This window comes from Phacochoerus africanus, chromosome 9, assembly GCF_016906955.1.
Source record: "Phacochoerus africanus isolate WHEZ1 chromosome 9, ROS_Pafr_v1, whole genome shotgun sequence".
In the NCBI taxonomy this organism is placed as follows: Eukaryota; Metazoa; Chordata; class Mammalia; order Artiodactyla; family Suidae; genus Phacochoerus; species Phacochoerus africanus.
The window spans coordinates 15,818,229-15,840,877 of record NC_062552.1 but is presented as its reverse complement, the minus strand read 5'-3'; the positions used below and the strand labels follow the sequence as shown (position 1 = coordinate 15,840,877).

Genomic DNA, 22,649 nt, shown 5'->3' with positions numbered 1-22,649 from the left:
TGTGCTTTCAACAGACTCTTGCAAAGGAGTCTGTCCTTTAAACAAGAATTTTGGTTGGGTTTTTTGCTACTTTCCAAAGCCAGTCTAAGTCTTTTACAATCAACTTGTTCCATTTGTTTTAACTGGCCCTTCAGCTCTAAAAGGAACACTACCACTTATGAGAGTTTAGATATTGTATAACCACCTCATTTAAGGCCTAGGTAATCCCTGGACACCAAACCATAGAAAAGACTCTCTCCTGCATCTCTGAAATTGAATTTTAGGTCAGGTACACGGATGGCACTTCTGAACATCAGATAAGAGATTGCTTCCAGCTTATTCAACCCACCCCTTAAAGGCCAATGAGTGTGACTGCAGAACAAATTTTCTAAATAGTCTTCAGAAAGTTATTTCCATCTTTTTGGCAAATAATTATCTGAGAGTTATTATTTAACAGTTTTGTAAAGTACAACATCCAAGATGAAGCTAAGCGGGGAGATGCCAGACATGAGTGGCATTTCCTGGTATTTTCTAATACTCTGAATCTATCCTTAGGGCTGCCAGATTTAGCAAATAAAAATGCAGAACACTCAGTTGAATTAAAATTTCAGACAAACAGCAAAAAATTTTTTATTATAAGTATATCTGAAAATTTCACGGGACATACTTATATTAAAAGTACTTGTTTATCTGAAATTCAAATTGAATGTGGCATCTTATATTTTATATGGCCATCCTACTTAATATTCCAGAATGGCAAATTAGCAAAAATTATAATTTAAAAGTAAAATTTCTATTTAAAATTTAAACTTCCTGTTTTAACTTCAATAAACCACATGTTCAAATCATGAGCAGTTAGATCAAGCTGCTATTCTGACAGGATTCACTTTAGAACTGAAGGTCCATTCTAACAATTAGGGTAGTTCAATTTTGCAAGAAATAAAATAAAAATATTAAAATTCCTCTGAAATCAGTATGTAGGAACAAAAAATACATAAATTATTTGTATAAAAAAGAGCAATTAAAATGTAGCAAGAATACACTCTATTTGTAGCAGCTTATCACCGTTTACCTGGTGCTTATTAGAACTAAAAGCTTAATGTAGGTTATGTGAGCCTGGAAGGAAAAAAAAACAACAACACAAAAAACGATAATTTGTCGAGAAAACCTCTGACTGGATTTGAAGGCTTTACATACTTCAAGGAAGATGTGAACAATTTTCTCTCCAGCCTCCTCCTCCCCTCACAGTTTAAGACATGGTCCTAGATTTTCTAGGACTTGGAAGATTTCTCACATAGAAACCAATATACCTTAGAGAATGAGTATGCCTTGTTTGAAAGACTTGTATGACTTTGCAATAAGGGAAGAAAATCTGACTGCAATAGGAATGGGATTACCTGAGAGCACAGCCTCTAAACCTCAAGGCTACTCATATTTGGGGCTTGATCATTTTTGCTGTGAGGAGGGCTGTCTCCTGCGCATTGCAGGGGGCGTAACAACATCCCTGGCCTCTCCCCACGAGATGCCAGGAGCAGCCCCTCATGCCCAGTGATGACTACAAAAGATGTCCTCAAACATTGCCGAATATCTGTCTGCAGGAGCGTAGAAATGTCTCTAATTGAGAACCACTGGCCTAGGAAACCTTCAGTGTCTTGGCTCTTCCCTGGTAATGTACAGTGCTGAGTTCCCAGCAATTTTTTAAAAATATCATTGCAGGGCGGCTTAGAATAACGAGAGAGAGTGCACCAAATCCACACTGATCGGAATTGTTCTAAATATATTTACAGCACCATTAAATGAAATACGTCTATCTATCTAAAGATGCTTCTAATTCTCTTTATACACAAGAAGTTGTGTGCTGATATGATATTTAGTCCGGAGACCTGTTTTCAGTCTCGAATTTCCTGCTTGCTCACCATACCTAGTAAGAGCTAGCTCTGGTCACTCTCTCTGTTCCAGATGTGCATTCGATCTCTCCATCAACCCTGAGAGGAAGGCCATTAATCATCCCACGCTATGGATGAGTAAACTGAGGTCTAGAAAAGTGAAATAACTTGGCCCGAGCTCCCACAGCTTGTGAGATTTTAAACCCAAGTAACTGCAAAGTCTAACTCGTTAACCACCTCTCTCATCTTGTGGAAAAACAAGTCACTGAATGTCTCTACGTTCATTCCGTTTCCTCGGCTGTAACCCAGAAATACCATTTCTCAGTATTTCTCAGAATCGTGGCATGAACTTAAAGGCAGTTCAGTAAGCTGTTAGAGGGCAGGGACCAAAGTCCTGGCAACTGGCAGGCATTTCTGAACGACTGTAACATTCCCCAGGCCTGCTGCACTTGAGCTGAGCCCACCTCAAAGGCCAGAACCACACCCTGATTCTGAGATTGACTTAGACCAGAAAATGGACTGGGGCCCACTCACTTTGCAAGAGCACGATCAAGAATGCAAGTGTAAATAGTAAACACCATAATTAACCCTCAGGACTTTAAAAGAGAAGTGGGAGACAACCAGGCCGGCTGGGAAGAGGTGTGTCAAGGGGTGAGAGGGACGCCTTGCCCCCATGGCATTCTATCCTGGTGCAAGGCCCCAGTCACCTCCAATGGAACTCCCATTGCATGCTTGCAGCTGAGTGACTGACTACCCCGAGCCCCTAAGTCTCCCCAAGGTCCCCCAGAAGCTGAGGGACACAGTGTTGAGACCCTTTGGCTTAGTGGACAAAGTCACAGGGGATCAGAGTGGAAGGGGACCATAAAGATCACTCACATTTGACAGATAGGAAATGATCCAGCCCCTTTAGGCTGTGAGCCCCGCCAGGCCCCAGGTCCCCCAACAAGTCTGACCACACTGCAAACCCCTTGGCAGCCCAGGCCCTGTCAACCCCACTTTGCTATGTAGCCTCCCAGTCTGTAAGAAATCACCCCACAATCTGGCCTGCCCACAGCACAAACAGCCATATTTGTCATGCACCTATTCTGTAGTAGTTTCAGGACCAAATTATTGTTTTCAGAACTTCTAAAAGAGCAAAGGCCAAATACAAAGGGTTTGGATAACTCATTCCCTAAAGCACAAATGAAACGTTTCAGCTTTGGGTTATAAACTCTCATTAGGGTAAAAAACAGCTGTAGGAGCAAAAAGGGAAGGTTCTTGATTCCTATTATGTGATGAGAAATGCCATTAGGTTGAAGTTTGTTCAGGATGCTTCGTGGGGGGGGGGGCAGCAGCAATGGGGTGAACATCCGTCCTTCTGCTTTATTATAGATGCAAGAAACAGCATACACGGTGCCTTATACAGAACTTTTAATTCTAAATCACCTTCCCCCTTTTCCCTCCCAATAACACAGTGGAGAAGGTGATTGAGAACCATAGACAGGTGGTTCGGAGTGCCGGTAGATCACGGACTATTCGAAGCGAAAAATGTCTCAACCATTGTTTCATGAAGCCACATTTAGATTCTAGGTCTAATTTCAACAGATATCAGTACAGGGGAGCTACAGTTACAGTGGACAGATCATTTGTCAAGAATGGAAAAAGCCAGGATGCCTGGGCAGTTGTATTGGGGGGATGGGAAGGAGGAAAGGAACTCTACTTTAAAGGAAAGGTGGAGAAAAAACGGCTAAGTGGGCAGAGTTCAAGCTTCAGCCCTCAAGGGAGAGAAAGTCCAGGTCAGCAGGGGCAAAGCGAGGACATCAGGGTCACTAGCCTGGGCGCAGTCTCCAGCAGCGCAGGCTGGGCTGGTACACCTGTGGTCATAATCTAATCCCAGGGCGACACTGGGTGGTGATCAGAGCGAAACCAGCAACGGGGAGGCGGGGGTTGGAATGGACGTACCAGCCATGACTGCAGACCTAAGAAGCAAGGTCGGGCAGCGTGTGCTAAATACGTAATAACATAACTATACATGTACCTTCCAATCTAGGGGGGAAACTGTGCGAGCTTTCATGAAATTAAGAGTATAGTCATGCCATAAAAAGAAGAATTCTTTGATGAGGTGTCTTCCGTTTCATAGTACAAGATCGGGTAATGTGGGCTGATTAAACACATAAATGAACAACAAAGGACAACTATTTATTTTTATAAAAGTCTCTGCGATTCAATAGCTGTGCCTCTATCCTTCCACCCGTGATTGTCGAAGAAAAGGTAAATTAAAGGATTTAGGAAAGGAAAACAAAACTTGACCTACCAAGTGCCAATTTAATTGTTGCACATGAGAGATTCACTAAGCATCTAATCATTTATATTCTGGGGTAGTGGTTCTGCCCAGCTCTTCTGCTAGATATTTTAAAGTATAATTTCAAATGGACTCATTGTCACAGGCCTCTGGGTCCATTTTACCCACAAAATCAATATACTACTACTAATAAATAGGATTACTTTCCCAAGGCGCCCGATGGGAGCTCAGCTGGACTTCTGCTTGGGAGGCGGTTTCAAAGTTCTCCCAAGAAAATTACTTTCCTGATGGTCACCCGTGAGAACCCCCAGAGGGCACCTGAGCAAGATCAGATCAAGAAGCGACCACCGGTGGGAAGGACGGCTTGGACTGGGAGGCACGTGGATATAAACACAGAGAAAAGTGCCCTCGTTTAAATGCCCCTCGCAGGATCAATACAGATCTTTGTTTCTCCCCGAAGGAGCCAACACAGTTGCCTTTTCTTTGAAAAGGTAGAAGCTCCGAGGTCTGTGTCCAGGGCCTCTCCCGCCAGAAAGCCCCTCCCTTTAATGTCCAGGGCTGTGTCCTCCTCACCTTTGTACAAACCACACCCCGACCCACCGCTCTGAGCTGAAGGAGGGTTAAACAGGTGGCTGGCCAAGAAGAAGCACCTGTTAAACGATTGCCCTCCCATCTCATTTATATTTCACTCTGTGGTCCCACCTGGACTCATTCCAAATCGGGACAAATTCCCTTGGCAAAGCCCGATTTTTCAACTCTGGCTGCACCAATATGCGCTTCCTCAGGAGAGATCTTATCAGGTCTTCTTCGCCCCCCAAATGCCATGTAAGTGCCATCAACTGCCCTCTAGAACACGGGGACACCTAGTAACCCACCCCAGACAAAGGCCTGTAAATATCCCATGAGAAGACGCCAGGTGTCTGGGGGCGGGGAGCAGCCGACCAAAAAGTTTGAAATCCCTTAGACTGGAAACCTGCTTGTACCCCACCTAGAAGTTTAGCTTAACCACCGAGCCTCACTTTCCTCCTCTACAGATGAGGGAGCGTTGCCATATCAGATGAAATAACCTGTAGAATGCTCCTGGCTATTTTCCGTGTACAAAACTATCAATAAGGTAGGCAATTATTACCTTTTTTATTACCCCAAACTGACAGTGGATGGGGGAGGCAGAACCCCAAACTGCATAACTCCAAAAAAGTGTGGAAAAAAAAAAAAAGAATTATGTAGGAATTCCCATGGTGGTGCAGCAGAAATGAACCTGACTAGTATCCATGAGGATGCGGGTTTGATCCCTGTTCTCAATCAGTGGGTCAGGGATCCGGCATTACCATGAGCTATGGTGTAGGTCACAGACACAGCTCGGATCTGGTGCTGCTGTGGCTGTGGTGTAGGCCAGCAGCTGTACCTCTGATTCGATCCCTAGTCTGGGAACTTCCATATGCTGCAGGTACAGCCCTAAAAAGCAAAAAGAGGAAAGAAAGAATGTATAATACTGAAAACTATTACATGAAAGGGGCAGGATTTTCCCTATTTATAGCAAAACATATAAAGCTACTGTATTTAAAGAAATGTGCTATTTCCTTAGAAAGAGATAAAGCAGATAAGTGGAGTGGGGTAGAAGGTCCAGGTTGAAATCAATACAGATACATGTGCAAGTGTGCACACACACATGTACACACACACACAAGACAAAAGTGGCTTTTCATAGTCCTGGGTAAAGGCTGACCCATTCAATAAATGACACTAGGATAACTGGTTATCCATTTGGGAAAAATACAAAGCCACATCTTTAACACATACACATACCTCCTTCCAAAGAGGTTAAACATCAAAATAATAAAATTACCAGGTCAGAAGAAGAAAATAGAAAATATTACGACAATTTGGGGATTAGGAAAGATTTTCCCTAAACAAGGCACCAAACTCATAATGACTACAGTTTTATGTTAAAAAATGAGCAAAAGTTCTGTACACAGAAATACATCTCACAGAAATATGTCAAACTGGTAAAATATATTTACCACATACACAAAAACAGCAAAGTCCAATATCTGAAAATTCCCAATGAATCATGAACAGTTTCAGTAAATCAGTGGGAAAATTATAAAGAGCCTTATAAACAAAAATGATAAAGGATTCAAAGAGGCAATTCACAGGAATACCAATTGAGCAGAGATGCAAGAGAGGCTATTTCACCTCTTTTCCAGTAAAATGAGGACGATAATCCTACCGGATTCTCAAGGATGTTGAATGTCAGTAAATTTCATGTAAAGTGCTTAAAACAATCCTGGCACATTAAAAAATTCGACAAATATTAACCAGCAGCAACAATAATAACAGCAGTGGTGGCAATAACAGCAGTGTCATTAAGGAAACACAAAATAAAAATTAGGAGATAGTATCTAACATCACCAGCAAAGCCATCACGAGTAAAATCTCAAAATGACTGATGTAATCCAGTATTAGAAAGAGTATGAGAAAACAGAGAGGAAGAAGAATTGGTTTAGCCTTTTGGGGGGGGGGGTGTGTGATAATTTGGCCTTATCTGTCCAGCACTTTAGAATATGTGCTCTGCGACAGACATCCAACATACGCATAGAAACCTAGCCTACATAATGACCTCAAACGGAGTACAATCTATAACAAATTTGAATCATCATGTTGTAGCCTCAAACTAATATAATACTGTAGATTCACTATACTTCAATTAAAAGAAAAAGGAAATTCCCTATTTCGTCTAAGTTATCGAAAAATTTTTAAAAATCTACATGGGGACCTATATTCAATATCCTGTGATAAACCATCATGGAAAAGAATATGAAAAAGAATATATATGTGTAATTGAATCACTTTGCTGTAGAGCAGAATTTAACACAACATGGTAAATCAACTCTGCTTCGATAAAATAAAGAAATCTACCCTTCAGAAATACACACATGCACAAAAAAATATGTACAAGCACTGTTTATAAAATTCAAAACAACAATCAGGAGTTCCTGTTGTGGTGCAGCGGAAACGAATCCAACTAGGAACGATGAGGTTGCGGGTTTGATCCCTGGCCTCGCTCAGTGGGTTAAGGATCCGGCATTACCATGAGCTGTGGTGTAGGTTGCAGATGCAGCTCGGTTCCTGAGTTAGGCCAGTAGCTGCAGCTCCAGTTTGACCCCTGGCCTGAGAACTTCCGTATGCTGCACGTGTGGCCCTAAATACAACAACAAGAAAAAAGTGGCAGTACAGCTATTACAAGGAATAATGACATCAATATGGCTACATGTCTAATCACTTGACTGTGTATGTGTATATACACACAGAAGGATAGAAAAGGGACAAACCAGGAAGGGAGCAGGACTAAGAGGAAGTGGAGAAGGTAGTTCAGACTTTACTCCATTGACTTACAACATCTTTGATGTCTTTAAGCAACAAACAAGTATTTTTCTTAAAAAAAAAAAGCAACAACAAAAAACAGGTTAACAAAGTCAGTGTGTCACAACAGTCATCAGTTGGACACTGAGTAAATGACAATGTCCATTATGTTCCTTAAACAGCCAGCAGGACTCCTGCCGGTGCAGGTGAGCTCCAGAGAGGCACTGTCACAGCTGGAGGACACTAACAGGATGAATCAACTCCTTTATTCTGACTCAGCTAATAAATACCTTCTGATTGGGAACACAAGGCAATACCGATTTTTGCAACTGTCCCCTTGGCAGTTACATTTCTCAGGGTAAATTAAGAAGTTCGCATTCTAGTTCACCAGCCTTCAGGGCTCCGATTTCCACAAGGTAGTCCCCCAGAGAGATAAATCTGAGTCCTTAATCATGCAAAGTTGGAGTCTTTATCTAGTCCTACTGAGATCCCTTCTCTAAAATGCAAACAAAGCTGAAGACCTACCTTACCTAAAAGGAGCCACCAACCAGCTGCCCATTTTATTTTATTTTATTTTATTTGTATACTACAATTATATTTATTTATTTATTTTTTGCTTCCCTAGTTATTTTCCTGCAGACATGTGTGGCATGCACCTTACCTAAAAGGAGCCACCAACCAGCTGCCCATTTTAACCTTATTACAGAAAAGGGGAAACAAGACTCAAAAGAGCCCAAGGCTTGGCAATTTGTTACAGTCAAATGTGACAATACATGTTTAGATCCATCTAAAAAATATGTTTAAAACTCAACTACGTGGAAGGCATGGTCCTATTCTAATTTCTTTTACCTGGCAAAGCAGAGGGGAGGCACACCTTGGTCCCCAGACCTGGTTTTGGAAATGATGGCAGGAGCTGAGTCATGCCAGACCTTCAGAAGTGGCAGCATGTAAGGGCCACACCTTGGCCTCCTTTACCATAGAGAGTATCGAACGTTGAAAGTCAAGGACTCAGAAAAGCTGATCCTCGATCTCAAGCAAAGCAGGAAGCAAGAAATGAGTACTACTCACCTTACTTTCCTAACCTTTATCAACCACAAATGGCAAACTTAAAACCGTCACTGTAACCAGAAGTTGTTTTGGCTGAAGGTGATGAAATGTCCGCTGAAGGCCAGGGAGACATTTTTTAGAAGAGAATCAACCAAGACAAACCTAGGCCATAGTAAAGCCACATAATCTTCCACGTGCATTTTCAAGATACATTTCTTTCTCAAAATGAACTATCAGTCCATCCCAGACATTCCTTTTACCATAATCAACACAATAGAAATTAATTAGCATTTGTAAAGTGAAGAGAACTCTTAAATCGATAGGTTCCATATAAGCAGAGCCAGGTTTGGGTGAGTGCAGAATTGCAAAGAATTTCTGACCATCTGATTAGAGATTTTGTTTTTGCATCCATCTCTGTGAAAACAAATCAGGTAATAATATCGTTTTCGTTTCTAAGTTAAATGTATTTAATTACACATATATTTAGTGAAAGTTTTAAGCCATCAGAACTTCTGATTCCATGATTTTGGTTACAACTTGTATGATGTACACTTTCAAATTGTGGGTAGTCAAAAGCTTTTCACATAAAATTGTGTTATCTATTTTATGCTTTTATTGGTTTTTCTAATGAGTTGGGGATGGGGTGAGAATTTATCAAGTGGCTGGACACTCTGTGCCCAGCTCAGGCTGGACACTGGCCCAGGGTCTCCCATTTCATTTACTCCTCATGATATCTTTAAATACCCAAATCACCAGCCAGGGAAGGAGAGCGACCATTTCATTCCCCGGGAAGCCTTGTTCATCTGGCTGTCAGTTTGGTAACAGATAGGAGGATTTTTACCAGTGTTAGCTGAGAGAGAAGGAGTTAGAAGGAACATCACTGTCAAACAAACACATCAAAAGTCTCTGGAGAAGAGGAAGGCAGTTTCCCTGTTCACTGGATGCGGAAAAGCCCAAAGAAGGCGAAGAAATGTCTGCTACGGTGTCCTGTGCGGGAGCTCGAGGATCCTCCAGTATCCTCCCATTTCATGGAGGGGTGCCAGGCCCAGGAAGAGATCAAAGGGCAGTGCCAGTTTTGAACTGTCTTGACATACCAAGATGACTTTTTCTTTTTTTTTGGTCTTTTGCTTTTTAGGGCCGTACCCGTGGCATACGGAGGTTCCCAGACCCCAGGCTAGGGGTCAAATCAGAGCTACAGAGGCTGCCTACAGCCACAGCCATAGTAACTCAGGATCCAAACCGTGCATCTGACCTACACCACACTTCACGGCAACGCCAGATCCTTAACCCACTGATCGAGGCCAGGGATCGAACCTGTGTCCTCATGGATGCTAGTCAGACTTTTTTCCGCTGAGCCATGATGGGAACTTCCCAAGATGACCGTTCGTAAGCTCTGCTGTTGTTGGAAATGTACTAGATGGGTAACACTCTCTTCAATGGCAACGCGTAACATAACGCAGCAGCCCAGTCACGGCCTTGGCTTCCCCGAATCCTTCCCTGTTGAGAGGTTATCTTTTCCCAAACTTGGTGCATGGGAACAATGTGGGGGGGCCTGCTGAACTCCACGATGCGAGGCACACCCAGAGTTTCTGACTCAGCAGGTTTCAGCTCTGACCCCAACATTTGCCTTTCTAATAAGCTCCCAAGGGCTGCTGCTGGTCCAGGACCTCACACTTAATAAACACTGCTGGGGGGGGGGGGGGAAAGACCAGGATCTATCAAAGACAGGAACAGGGTATTTATTAACGTGGCAAAATTATCAATCATGATCCAAGCCACAGCAAAGCAGGGGTATCTGTCTGTGTTGCACTGAGAGCATGCATACCCTTGGAGTTAAGTCAATGAATCGGCATGTCCCGTGGTGGAGATGGTGGCCAGCACGGGGATGGAAGAGCAAGAGAGAAGCAGTCCTGCCAACATGCCCAGGGACAAACGGCATGGCTTTTAACAGCTGAATTGCCCCGAAATGGAAGCTCAACTTGAAAACAATAGCAATAACAACAACAGCAATAATGATACAGATGATGACAACAGACTTGTTGGAGTGTTTTGTAAGCAGCCGGTGCTAGAGCCAGCACTTTACATACATAGAGACGTTCAATTTTCACAACTTAGGAGGTGGGAACCTGGATTCTCCTTATTTAACAGGTGGAGAGACAGGCTGGAAGGGAAGTGATGTGCCCACATCATCTAACTACCTACAAAGAAGCCGGTCCGTCCCAAGCAGAAAGTCTCTCTTAATGACCCAGTTGAGGAAATGATAAATGCAGAACTTCTTTGGTCTTCTCGGAACTACAGACTTTGATCTTGTCTTCTCCAAGTTACAGAGAGGCTTCGAGTGGCCATTCACATTGCCTGATTATAAAACAGGAGCGCTGCAGCTGGCTACACAGCGCACCGTTTCTCTGTATCATCTCTCAAGAGTGGGACCGTGAATCGCAGTGCTGGGGTTCCCCACTAAAGGGTTAGCTCAGTGCTTCAGCAACAGGGCAGGGGTGGAGGAGGGCAGAGATAAGGGCCACTTTTGCCCTAAGGGGACATCCGACAAGGTCCAGAGACAGTTGTGATTGTCACAACTCGGGGGCGCTACCGGCATCTTGTAAGCCAGGGAAGCTGTTGCACATCCTGTGATACACACAACAGCCTCCCCCAGATGCATCCGACCGAGAGGTCAATGGTGCTGAAATCCTGCTCTAGTTTCACACTTCCAAAAGCCTTCTCCGTCCTGTAGCCCAGGTTGGATGCCTAAGAAATGCCTTGGCTATTGTCTTATGCACGTCATTCTTTCATCTCCTCTGTTTGAAGAACACATTTCATCTCTCCTATCTCCTGATGAACTTCTTTGTTGAAGGCGAGAGTATCTTTGTCAATGAAACACTCAGAGTCCTGGCAACCCCATTCAGCTCAGAGTTCAAGTGTTTGTCCCATAGCTTGTTTTCCCTCAAATGGGTAAAAATGCTGAGAATTCAAACAACACTTAGGAGCTCCCAGCAAGGAATGGGGGCTTATGGGGTACACACTAAATTAGGGATGCACAGTGCATTTCCTATAAACTTATCCCATTTAATTCTTCCAACCATTGAAAGAGACAAAACACTACTTTAAGTAACTACAGCTGATAGATATCATTTGTGAAAGGTCACACGCTGGTAAGTGGCGGAGCACGTTTCCAGAGACAGACTGTCAAGCCATAGACTCCTTCTGTACCCCACCACCGTGCCAAGGGTCCCCAGAGTGGAAAACTTCCCCCTATAGACTAGTTCCAGGGCTAGAGTGTCTGAGATGCCAGCAAGGAAAACAGTAACAGGAAAGGTTGAAAACTTTACCATATTATTAGTGTGGGCTTCATAAGTGTTGCCACCCAACATGGCAACAAAATTGGTCATTTCAGGGATTATTGCCAATGGGCTTAAACATGAGCTACAAATTTAAAAATCAAGATAAAGATACTTAGAATTCACATGGCTCTTTCAGTTTTAAATTTTAATATGCCAGGGCTTAAAAAATAAATCTAAGGTTTTTTTTTTTTTTCTTTTTAATCTGCAAAATCAGAGAGCATAGGAAATAACGGTCAAAAGAGCCATCTTGGTTCAAGACGTAATTATGTGACCTTTCTTTATGTACAGCCCTCTCCAGCTGGCTCTTTGCTTCGCGAGCCTCCAAACTGTGGGCTTTCTCACAGCAGCGAGGAGCCAGGCCCAGACCTGGGAAAGCACATAATAAACAATATCCGATGGCTCGTCTCTGGGAGCCCTGACAGTATTGATCCCCCCCAAATCAACCTGATGAATCTGTCTCGTTTTCATATTACAGAGGGAGAGGTGGAAATGATGAAAGGTTTTTGTGGCACCACATTAATTTTTGTTTTTTTGAAGCTAGGAAGGCCCATTGTTGGCTGGCTGTTGTTCATCAAGGCTTCCACTCTCATCTCTGGGCCAAAGTCACATTCCCAGTGCTGGGTCCTGGCCTCTTAGAAAGCTGGATGGCCCATGGAGTCCCAAACAGCCAACGCATTCCAAACTCACCACTGCCTCCACATGGTGCAAAGCCTGTGGAGGAAAAGCTCAGCCTTGTCTGTTCTTTCAGCCCCGGGAGCTAACCATCGTGGATGTCAAGGTCTTGTGTTTTCTTTTCTCCCTTAGCTTGGCCCTCACTTCCCTCTTGCCTTTCACACCATCACTGTTGCTGTCCTGCTTCCAGACTTCTCAACTCAGTGGCTCCCTTTCCCTAAATGGTATTGCCCTGGTTCTTTTCCCAGGGGAATTTCTGGCTTTTTGTCCACCTGGTAACCTGTTCCAGGCAGGCCCAGACCCAACAGAATGAAAAGCCCTCCTGTTCTAGGATAAACCCCGCAAGGGCAGGATGTCCAGAGCATCGCCCTGGCTGCCAGGGGTACTAGTGCCAGGCATGCAGCCATAGCGCTTACTTGGATCCCCTAAGATTCTCAGCCCTTTGGGAGCCCTTCTTGTTTTCACCGCCTTTATGTCTTGGGTAACCCATCTTTGAATGGTCTTCCTTGGCAATGACCTAGAAGTCCAGAAGTTGGTATCCTAAGAGTGGGCATGGGCTACCCATGCACCTGGCCCAGGTTTCTGGGGTCTGCAGGACTGTTTTCGCCAACATCTGAGGGAGGAGTGGAGATGGAAAAGTGTGTATTGATTCTGCAGGCAGCTCCTGCGCGGCCTGGTTATTCCAGCTTCAAAAACACTCGCTCGAGCTCAACTACCTACAGCAGGCTTTCCCAAATGTTCCAGAAGATCTGGGTGCTTCTCTGATTGAGATGGAGCCTGGAAATCTGCATCAGGAACAAGTGCTACAGACAATTCTTTTTGACGGGTATTTGGGGTCCCTGCTACGGAATTAACACGATGTCAGAGACCACAAAGGATAAAGACCAGGGATAAGCTGAGACTTTGGAGCCAGGCTCCTTGGGTTCACTTTCAGTTGCCTTACTCATCAGTGGAGTCCTGAGCCAGCCCCTTAACCCCTCACTGTCTGCTTCTTCCTGTGCAGAATACACACGATAATAAGACCCACTTCATTAGCTGTTATGTGGATAATGTGCTAAAGTGCGTAAGGCACTTAGTTCAGTGCCCTCCATACATGCGGGCACTTGATAAACATTAGCTATTATTATCCAAAGAACCAGAGACTGCTGAGTGGCAGCCCTTAAGCCAAATCTGGCCTAGAGACCTATTTTGTTTGGCTTGCACATTTTCCTTTTTAATCGAGCCAACATTCAAAAACTGGTAGATTTCTGGCATTTTTAAGAAGGTTGAAGATGTGGCAACAAACAGGCCCTGCGCTCCCCTGTGGCACCCATCACCCAGGGCAGGGCCCTGGGCTCCCCTTCTGATAGGGCATTTCTTTTCTGTTTAAGCCCAACCCCCAGACCACCTATCGCCACCACCAGTTACTTCCCTGTCCAGCCCTTGTAGGAAGGCAACCTCTATTCTAGACACATACCCCGTGTTAGGTCCTGTTAGTCTCCCATATTGACGCCAGTCCAACTGGCCTCCCTACCCCTGCCTCATGAAGCCTCCCCCAGTCTTCCCAGTCCACTTAGCCCAGTGGTTCCACTAAAGTGCACCTTAAAACAATCTGGGACACTTTGGTTCAAATATACACCTGAGTGGGCTCTAAGGTTGGTGACCACGGGAGCCATGGCCTCCCCACTCCCGTGGTCCAGCTGGTACTTGCCATCGACACTGTACAACTGAGGACTAGATGAGCCTTGCTTTCATCTGGACTCCTGTTTGGTCTTGCTTTGCGACTCAACTTGTGTTTAGAGCCTGTCTCCCCAAACAGACTATAAACTCAAGAGTGGGTGGAGCACACCTCATAACTTCTTCTGCATCCCCAACAGGAAGACTGGGGGTGCCAAGCACACTGTGGGTGTCCAATGAAAATGCTGCTTCTCAAATATTTGAGAGTCCACAATGGAGAAGGCATTGCACAGATTACATGATGAGAAAACCACGGGCTGGTTTCTTGAAGCTCGTGGGTTTGCAGGAAGAGTACATCAAGGACACCAATGATGGGGAGGTAAGGGGGACTAAGATGTGCCACAGGAAGGAAGCAGTAACTCGAGGGGAGGGAGGGGCCCGGGTTGGGCCCCGGGGGAGGTGTCCTTGGCCCAGGAGGAAGGACAGCGTCAAGAGGAGCAGGCAAATAAAGGCACCAGAGGGAAAGCCTCAGCCTCCTTACACTCGGCACTGTGCCAGGAATCCAGCTGGGAGGAATGGGAAGCAGAACGGGAAAGGCAAGATTTCACCCTACCTCAAAGGGTGGGGAAAAGGTTGTAATTAATTTGGTAAGTCACGGAAGCAGCCAATGAAGGTGGCAATTCTGGCATCCTTCTGAAAGCCAAAGAGAGGGAGAGGTAAGGGCTAAGTCAGAGGAACAGGCGTAACACATCAAAACAAACAAACAAACAAACCAGGGGTGAAGGAGAGATGCCAAGTGGAGAGGGAGGCCCAGAGGCAGCTTCCCTGACTCTGGAAAGCAAGACAACCACTGCCCTCCACCAAAATGACTGGGGCTGCCAATCCTGCCAGAGCCCAGAGACCTCAGACACCCTGATCTCAGCCATCCAGTCTTAAGCTCTAGTTGACTATAAAGTGAAATCATGTGGCAGCAACTACTGCAAGTTTATTAACACACATAATCACAGAAATAAAGACTTTAGTCGTGACACGATCACTACCGAAAAGGGCTATTATAAGGAGAAGCTTATTCTAAGAAGCAGCTTATTTTCCTGTTCTTTCTCCCAAGGCCATGGACAGCTTATGAAGAACTACAAAGATCTGTGGTTCACTCCCCCTCCCCAGCATTTTTAAGAGGTGTGACTGGGTTTGGATGAAGACGAGGGCTAGTTCACAAAGGAAACCAAAGGACATGCCCAAGACTCAGCCATGGAAGGCAAGGGCGATTCCACCACACACACTCCTGAATCCTTCCCAATGGCCAGGCACTGGTCTAGGCACCTTACAAATATGAACTCACTTAATCTTCCTGACCCCAGACACTCTGGTTCCAGGCTCTACTGCTTGATCCTCACCCTCAGGTGTCCTTCACTTTGCCTTTTAGGTGGAGGGTGCAGGTGATGTACCGACAAGGCTTCACCTCTCCTATGGGTGGCAGGCCCAGAAAGGCTCGGAAGAGATGGGGCCACAGGGCTACTGCTCTGGTTATTTATTTCTGGAGCCTCAAAGCATCAGACATGGGAAAAGGGCAAGGGAGGGGTGAAATCCATAGGCTCAGAATTTAGCTCCTGTGATACAGCCTTGTCCCCTCCCCCAACTCTGTCCAGAGCCACAACATGCAGGATCATGAAAACCAGAGCACGGAGAAGCCCTTCTCAGCAGACGAGCATGTGCTGGAGGAGCCAACGGGATCTCCTGGGTAGCCAGGCATGAGCTGGTGGGAAGGACCCAAGGGCTTTCAGCTCCTCTGCTCCCTGAGAGATGGGCTCTGGCCACAACATCCTCCAGGGGAAATCGGCTTCCGGCTGACTACAGCGCCCCCCACTGTCTGCTCCCTGGCTGTACGACCGCACCTACACAAGGTACCTTTCTGGTCTATGGATGATAGACAAGCTGTATATCCCCGGCCCTAACCAGTCTGTGAACTACAGCCCCATTGGATTATGTTTCACTTTTTGGCTTCAGGGCTTGAAGTGATTCTATTTTTAAGCTTTCTCAATTCCACAAGTAAAAGAAGACATTTTAAGGAAATTAGTTCTGGCTTTTCGGGGATGATGGCTTCTGGAGCTGAAAGAGTTAAACTGATCAGCCACTTTGTCAAACCAGAAACCTTCCTGGAGAGCTCCTGGTCTGATGTTACTGGGTCAGGGCCCCAGGACCTCTGAAAACCATGATAGTCACCCAGGATGCGAACGGCCCAGGACAGACCTCCAATGCCAGAGCTACACTGTGACCCTCCCCTGAAGCAGCTGCCGGAATCCCTCTAGGTTCTATTCTCTGTGAAGTGTATGTTTCACTTTTTGAGCGCTGGAAATGTTCAATCCACAGAAATTTGCGAATAATAAATAGAGCTTTACAAATGCCACTATCATCTTTTTGTACCAGTCAGTCACGCCTTCTATTTTTGGAAAAACTCCTTGGGAGTTCTCTCGTGGCTCAGCGGGTTGAGGATCTGGTGTTGTCACTGCAGTGGCTTGGGTCGTTGCTGTGGCACACGTTTCACCCCTGGCGGGGGGGACCTTCCACACGCTGCAGGTGTGGCAAAAAAAGAAGGAACAACAAAAAAATCCCTTCCAGTTAACATCTAAAGGAGCTTCGCTTATTTTGTATCTTTGAGAATGAATTGTTGATACTCCCAAACCAACTGTTCAAAGGACACTTCTATTTTAAAAATGTAACCATTTCTGAAGACAATCTAAAATGTATTCCACACATCCCAATTTTCCCCTGTAGGGCACATGAGACATAGTTAACTTTCCCTTGGCAAATGAGGCTGCTTCTAAGAATTCAGTTTCAAGTCTTCAGTTTCATTTCTGGCTTTGCCACTAGTTAGCTTGTGACCTTGGGTAAGTCATTTAACTGCACTGGGTCCTAATTTCCTCACCTGCAAAATAAAGGGGACTGGGTCAGATGGTGACTCTGTTGCTTTACAGCTCTCACATGTTACGATTCAAAGACCCTCGGGAATATCAATTATTGCCTCAAGCATTGGTCTTCGGGACTGCTTTGTTATAAGAATGTTGCCTGGACACTAGAAATGGCCCCAGACAGTTGGACTACAGTAATAGAAAGCAAACTAAAGTCAATTACCTTTTTTTTTTTTAGGGCCCCAAACCCATGGCACATGGAAGTTCCCAGGTTAGGGGTTGAATCGGAGCTATGGCTGTGGCCCTATGCTGCAGCCAAAGCAATGCGGAATCCAAGCGGCATCTGCCACCTATACCACAGATCACGGAAACGCTGGATCCTCAACCCACTGAGCAAGGCCAGGGATGGAACCCGCATCCTCAGGGATACTAGTCAGCTTCATTACCACTGAGCCACAACGGGAACTCCTAAAGTCAATTACTTTTATCCTTCTGACTTCCCATCTTCATCTTTCTCCCTACTCCATCTGCTGTCAATTGTCTCTGCTATCAACCTCCGCTGCCATAAACCCCTGCCTCGGTTTACAAAGCTAAGCAGTGGTCTGCTTCACCCAGGTTCTCCAGCAAAGTCAGGTGATACAATCTGGCAACAAGGGGGCTTTATCTCTTTCCCTTCAAAGTTGTATTGCAGATGCTTGTGGTCCCCACAGCAACAAGGTTGACCCCCAGTTAAGGCTGGGGGCAGACTGAGAATGCATCCTTGTAACTTATACATTCTTTGAGTTCTGAAAATGCTTTGCGGGGGAGAGTGTGAAGCAAAAGTGCCAACAGAAAATAAACAAATTTCCTTCTTACTAAAGCCAAAGCTGTATGCATTACCCTTTCTGGTAACCCCACCCCTGCCCTCCAGGGTTCCTCGTCCCCAGCTCAGCAGTGGCTGTCCCCCCCCACTCTGTTGTATAACTTTTCCTTGTGTAAGGTACATTTTCCAAGTCACTCTTGGAAGCGAAAGAGAGGATCGGGGTAGGAGGAAGGAGATACCATTAGTGGTTTCCTATACTTACTGCTTTCCCAGTTCGCTTCCCTTCTGAGTCCCATGGAAAATGATTAGTAGAAAAAAAAATGCTTCTTAGCAATTGTAAATACAGTCCCCCAAACATTATTTTTAAGCTGCTCACAAGCATGACAAATATGCATTAAACCACATGCTTAGTACCTCAAAGAATTCAGGCAAGTTCCTCTCTCTAAAAACCAAAATGAAACAGAGCATATGATAAGAATTACAATCTACCTTCTTTGCCTTTGCATTATTTGGGGTGATCTCATGGGAATCTATCTGGGAGGGACTTGATGAGTACAGGCAATGGTTGATTTTTTCACTTGTCCTAGTTTAAAATGTTAGTAGAAAATAATAGGAGGTTAAAAGGAATTGGAGGTGGTCAGCCTGGGGAAGGGGACGGAAACTGGACACACAAATGGAACACAGCAAAGTCATGCTGAATTAGAAAACCAGCCAGAATATCAACTATGAATATCTGAAGCCTTGCCAGAGGGGGTCCCAGTCCTTCTGAAAGAGGCTAAAGGTGTGGATGCTGTATCTTTGGGGATGGCGATAAAAGATGAGTTAATAAGAAAACTGCTGCATTATACCTAAGAGAAATGAGAAGAAAAGCCACTCTCCCCCACAACCTTTCAATCTCCAGGTGCTGCTATGTATTCATGTCTAAGCTTAGAGTATTATTTTCTGTTTTCAAGTTAGCTTTACACAGCACAACATTAATCTCAGAATCGACTCTCCCTAGTATTACACAAGGTGACGATTTATAGAAAAACAAAACAAAAACCCTTTCCTGTTCACAAGCCTGGGTTCAGTAGCTCACAGGGCCACATTTGAGGGAGCTCTGTTTCAGAGGATGATTAGAGCGGCGCCCTGGGCACTGATTATAGTGGAGCTATTTGTACAGCCCGAGTCTGGGCACTGCATTATATGAAAACTTCCATTTTGGGGTATGGAGTGACTAAAAATTCTCTCCTTGCTTAAACTTGGCACCAATCATCTATCTCAGCAGAAGCAAGATTATTGAGTACAGAACCACAGGAACCCAGCATTTTCTTCTTTTATAACTGCACAGGGGAAAAAAGAGACCCAGCTATAGCACCTATGGTTTCTCCATTCTCCCACGGAAACTTCAAGCATTGCGGGTTTTTTTCCCAAAGTCTAATCAGCGGGTTGCTATGACTGGATTAAATTAAATCAGATGTGACAGGCCATTGTCTCTTGCATTAATAGATCTAAACTTTCTAGAAGTGGAATAAATCATTTTGGCTTCTTTTTAGCAGAGGCAGAAAATGATGAAGCCATGCCTGTTCCAGGAAAAAAAAAAAAAAAAAGGGCTTCTGACTCTGGTTACTCCAGACCTCTGCCATGTCCAACAGCTCACCATCTCAAACTGAATTCGTCTAGTTCATGTCGCTGACATGGGGATGATGAAGATTTCAGCTCTGCAGAAGCCACTTAGCATGGGCTGCACCCAAAAGATGACAGGTCCATGGAGTAAAGGGAGAAGTGAGGCAAAAAAGTGAGGCTGAGTTGATCTAAATTTGTCACAACTCCAGGCACAAGCTCAGGCAGGTCATCAGCACCCTCTCTATAGAGGCCTACCTTATTGACACGTCCCTATTTTATCCATTCTTACCTTAGCCATGATTAATGGATTTTAAAACTCAAACCAATTAGGTGGAGATACTTACATATCATTATAGAATCCCTTTTTTTTTTTAGATCATTTTACTCATATAAGTCAACAAAGGGCCAGTGTGCATGGAGTCTTACATTATTTCTCTAAGTTTCAAAAAAAATTTTTTCTGAATATTCACTGTATTGGTTGTCTACTCATTGCCTGGCACTGTGCTAAGTGTATTTATTACATGCATGATCACATTTCATCCTTGAAAAGAATCTTCAAGTTAGTATTATCATTGTCCATATTTTACAGAAGAGGAAATTATTTTGAGAGATTAAGTTATTTGCCTAAGATCATAGGACCTGAAAATGACAGAGGCAATCACAGCTGGTATAGTAGTACTATTATAGCTATTTTTCCCATTAAAAAAATGGTGAAGAATTTGCTCCGGGTTAAGTTCTTGAGATAGAACGTGGAATCAGAACCAGGTAGGCCTGCAGCTGACCACCTGAACAGGAGTTCTCAATCCCTTCTTGGATGCAAAGTCATTACACGGTCTCTTTGCTCAGCTAATCACTTAGCTACCCCCATGCCTATCCCACCTGCTTAGGGAAAAGAAGAGCAATGAAAGTTCCAGACTTAAATAGAATCTAATATAATTTTGTTAAGAAAAAACCCCCCACCAAACTTTATATACATTGTTCATAACTTCGGAATAATAATCTCATGGCAAGGAGGATAAAGTTTTAAAACAGCTTGGAAGGTAGTGAGGGTAATTTTTTAAATACTTCAATACAATGAACGACCTAGAAGTTTGGCTAGACGGTTTTTGGAGACCTGGTCAAAGTAGGCTAAAATTTAAAAGAAAAAAGAAGAAGAAGAAAAAAGAAAAGCACACTGGTGGTCTCACATTTTTCCATTATCAAAACTACCCTTCCACAAATCTGAATCCAATCCAAGAAGTCTGTCAATAGCTGGCTGTTGCAGATTAGGTTCATGAAATAGTGACAGAAGCGGGTAGGGGGCAAATACACTTAAAATACATGCAAGCATGTTTCCCTCAAGTCAGTAACAGTACGTAATGCTAATAGAAGCGTGGCACATTCTTATGACTGCGAATCCCGCACACTGGATACTGTGTGCGAGCAGGTACTGTACTTTCCCCCCTGCTGGCAGACCCTAGTCACTAAAACACGATGAGCTTCCCCGACTGAGCCAGAATCACACATCCCCGGCAAGTACCTCTGGGGCTGAAAAGCAGTTACGATCCAACTCGAGGAGAAATCGGGAAGAGTCAGGAAATCACATCTTTCATTATTCCCAAAGCCATGCCCTTCCCCAAAGTGCAGCCTATGTGCCGACTCTCTTAAGGACCTCTGCAAAATCTTGATTCTCCAAAAATTAAGCCCATTTGGAGCCGAGACAAGGTGAGGTCAACGACTGGTATTATCAGCCAACCACGTCTCTAACTGGGTCTGGTTCGTTTCGAGCCTCGTGGGGGCCAAGCCTCACCACGAGGGTGAAGGCAGGAGGCATGGAGGAAGGGAATGAAGGAGAGAAAAGGAGAAAGGGGGAAGACCTCCGGACCACACTTCTTTCTAGTACCAACAAAAAGAGAAGCCGCATCTTGACCTAAATCATCTCTCAAAAGCGCTTTATAAATTACAGGGACAAAGGGAGGGGGTGGCGGGTGGCCTGGGAATCCTACAGACACCCTACCCTCTGACCCGCCCCCCTCCCCCTCCAGCACAAGGGAAGGAAGACAGAAAACAGAGCTCAACTCGGCCATTGGCGAGAAGCCCCCCTCCGGTTTTCGCTCGCCCATCCCTCGGCCCCCTAGGAAAAAATACGCGTAAACACCATACCCACCCCCTGGGGCGGACACTCCTGCCCCGCGGTTCCCAGAACCCGAGGCCGGGGCATTTACTTAGTTAGATTTTTCTTGCTTACTCATTTCCCTCGAGCACCCAACCCCCCGTTCCCACTCCAAAACCCCGCTCAACCGCCTACCCTCACGGCTTCAGCCCCCAACAGATCCCCGTGCCCCCGCGGCGGCGGCGGCCCCGAGCAGTCCCGGTCACTAACCTGCTGCTGTAAGGGCATTTCCGAAACCAGCCTGGCTCCGGGGGGAGGTGGGGGGGCCGGCTGGAGAGGGGGCCCAGAGGGCCGAACAGACCGGCGGCGCCGGGCGAGGGCGGGCGCCCGTGGGGAGGGGGGGGTTGGGGAGAGGAGAGGGAGGGTGGCCGCGCCGGGGGCGGGTGCGAGGGCGCCGGGACCGTCCCAGGCCAGGGAGCCGGCGAGCAGGAGGAAGTGGGTGCCCCCTCTCCCCCTCCAGCGCCCCCTCCCCGCCGCCGCCTCCTCCCCAGTCACAGGCGCGTCCTCCGCGCACGTGTGCGAAACGTCACCGGCGGGTCCCGGGGAGAGGGACAGACCCAGGCGGCGGGACGGGAACACGGCTGCCCCCGCCCTCCGTCGCCGGGGGGCGGAGAGGGGGACAGGGCGGGGAAGGAAGGGGCAAGGGGAGAGGCGGGTCAAGGGCAGGCCCGGGGCCCGGTGAGGAAGGCCCGGGCGCTCGGGCCACGCGGGCGCCGCCGCTGCCACCGCCGGGATGCGCCCAGGCCGGGGCGCCAGCCCGCTAGCCCCTCGCCCCCAGACAGCCCCCGCCCCAGCCCGCACCCGGCTTCCAGCTCCACCTCCCCCCTGCACGCCCCCCTCCGCTTCCCCCAGCCCCTTTGTTGCCGAGAGTTACCGATCCCCAAATGTGTCAAGCGCAGCCTGCCAGAGCCCCTGCGCTCCGAGCACGCCTGAGGGACCCCCGGCTGCCAACAGGCCCCCGA

At 45.9% G+C, this 22,649-nt stretch overlaps 1 protein-coding gene across 2 annotated transcripts in view; it reads right to left on the bottom strand.

The window, feature by feature from the left end:
- E2F3 (E2F transcription factor 3) overlaps positions 1 to 22,124 on the bottom strand; it is a 74,515-nt gene extending 52,391 nt beyond the window's left edge. The window contains exon 1 of one of the 2 annotated variants that reach the window (XM_047795380.1): positions 21,898 to 22,124. In XM_047795380.1, coding sequence (XP_047651336.1) covers positions 21,898 to 21,915 — 18 coding nt within the window. In that variant the 5' untranslated portion in view covers positions 21,916 to 22,124. The remainder of the gene's footprint in view (positions 1 to 21,897) is intronic. The other variant, XM_047795379.1, reaches the window with a different exon arrangement.
- Positions 22,125 to 22,649: the final 525 nt, after the last annotated feature.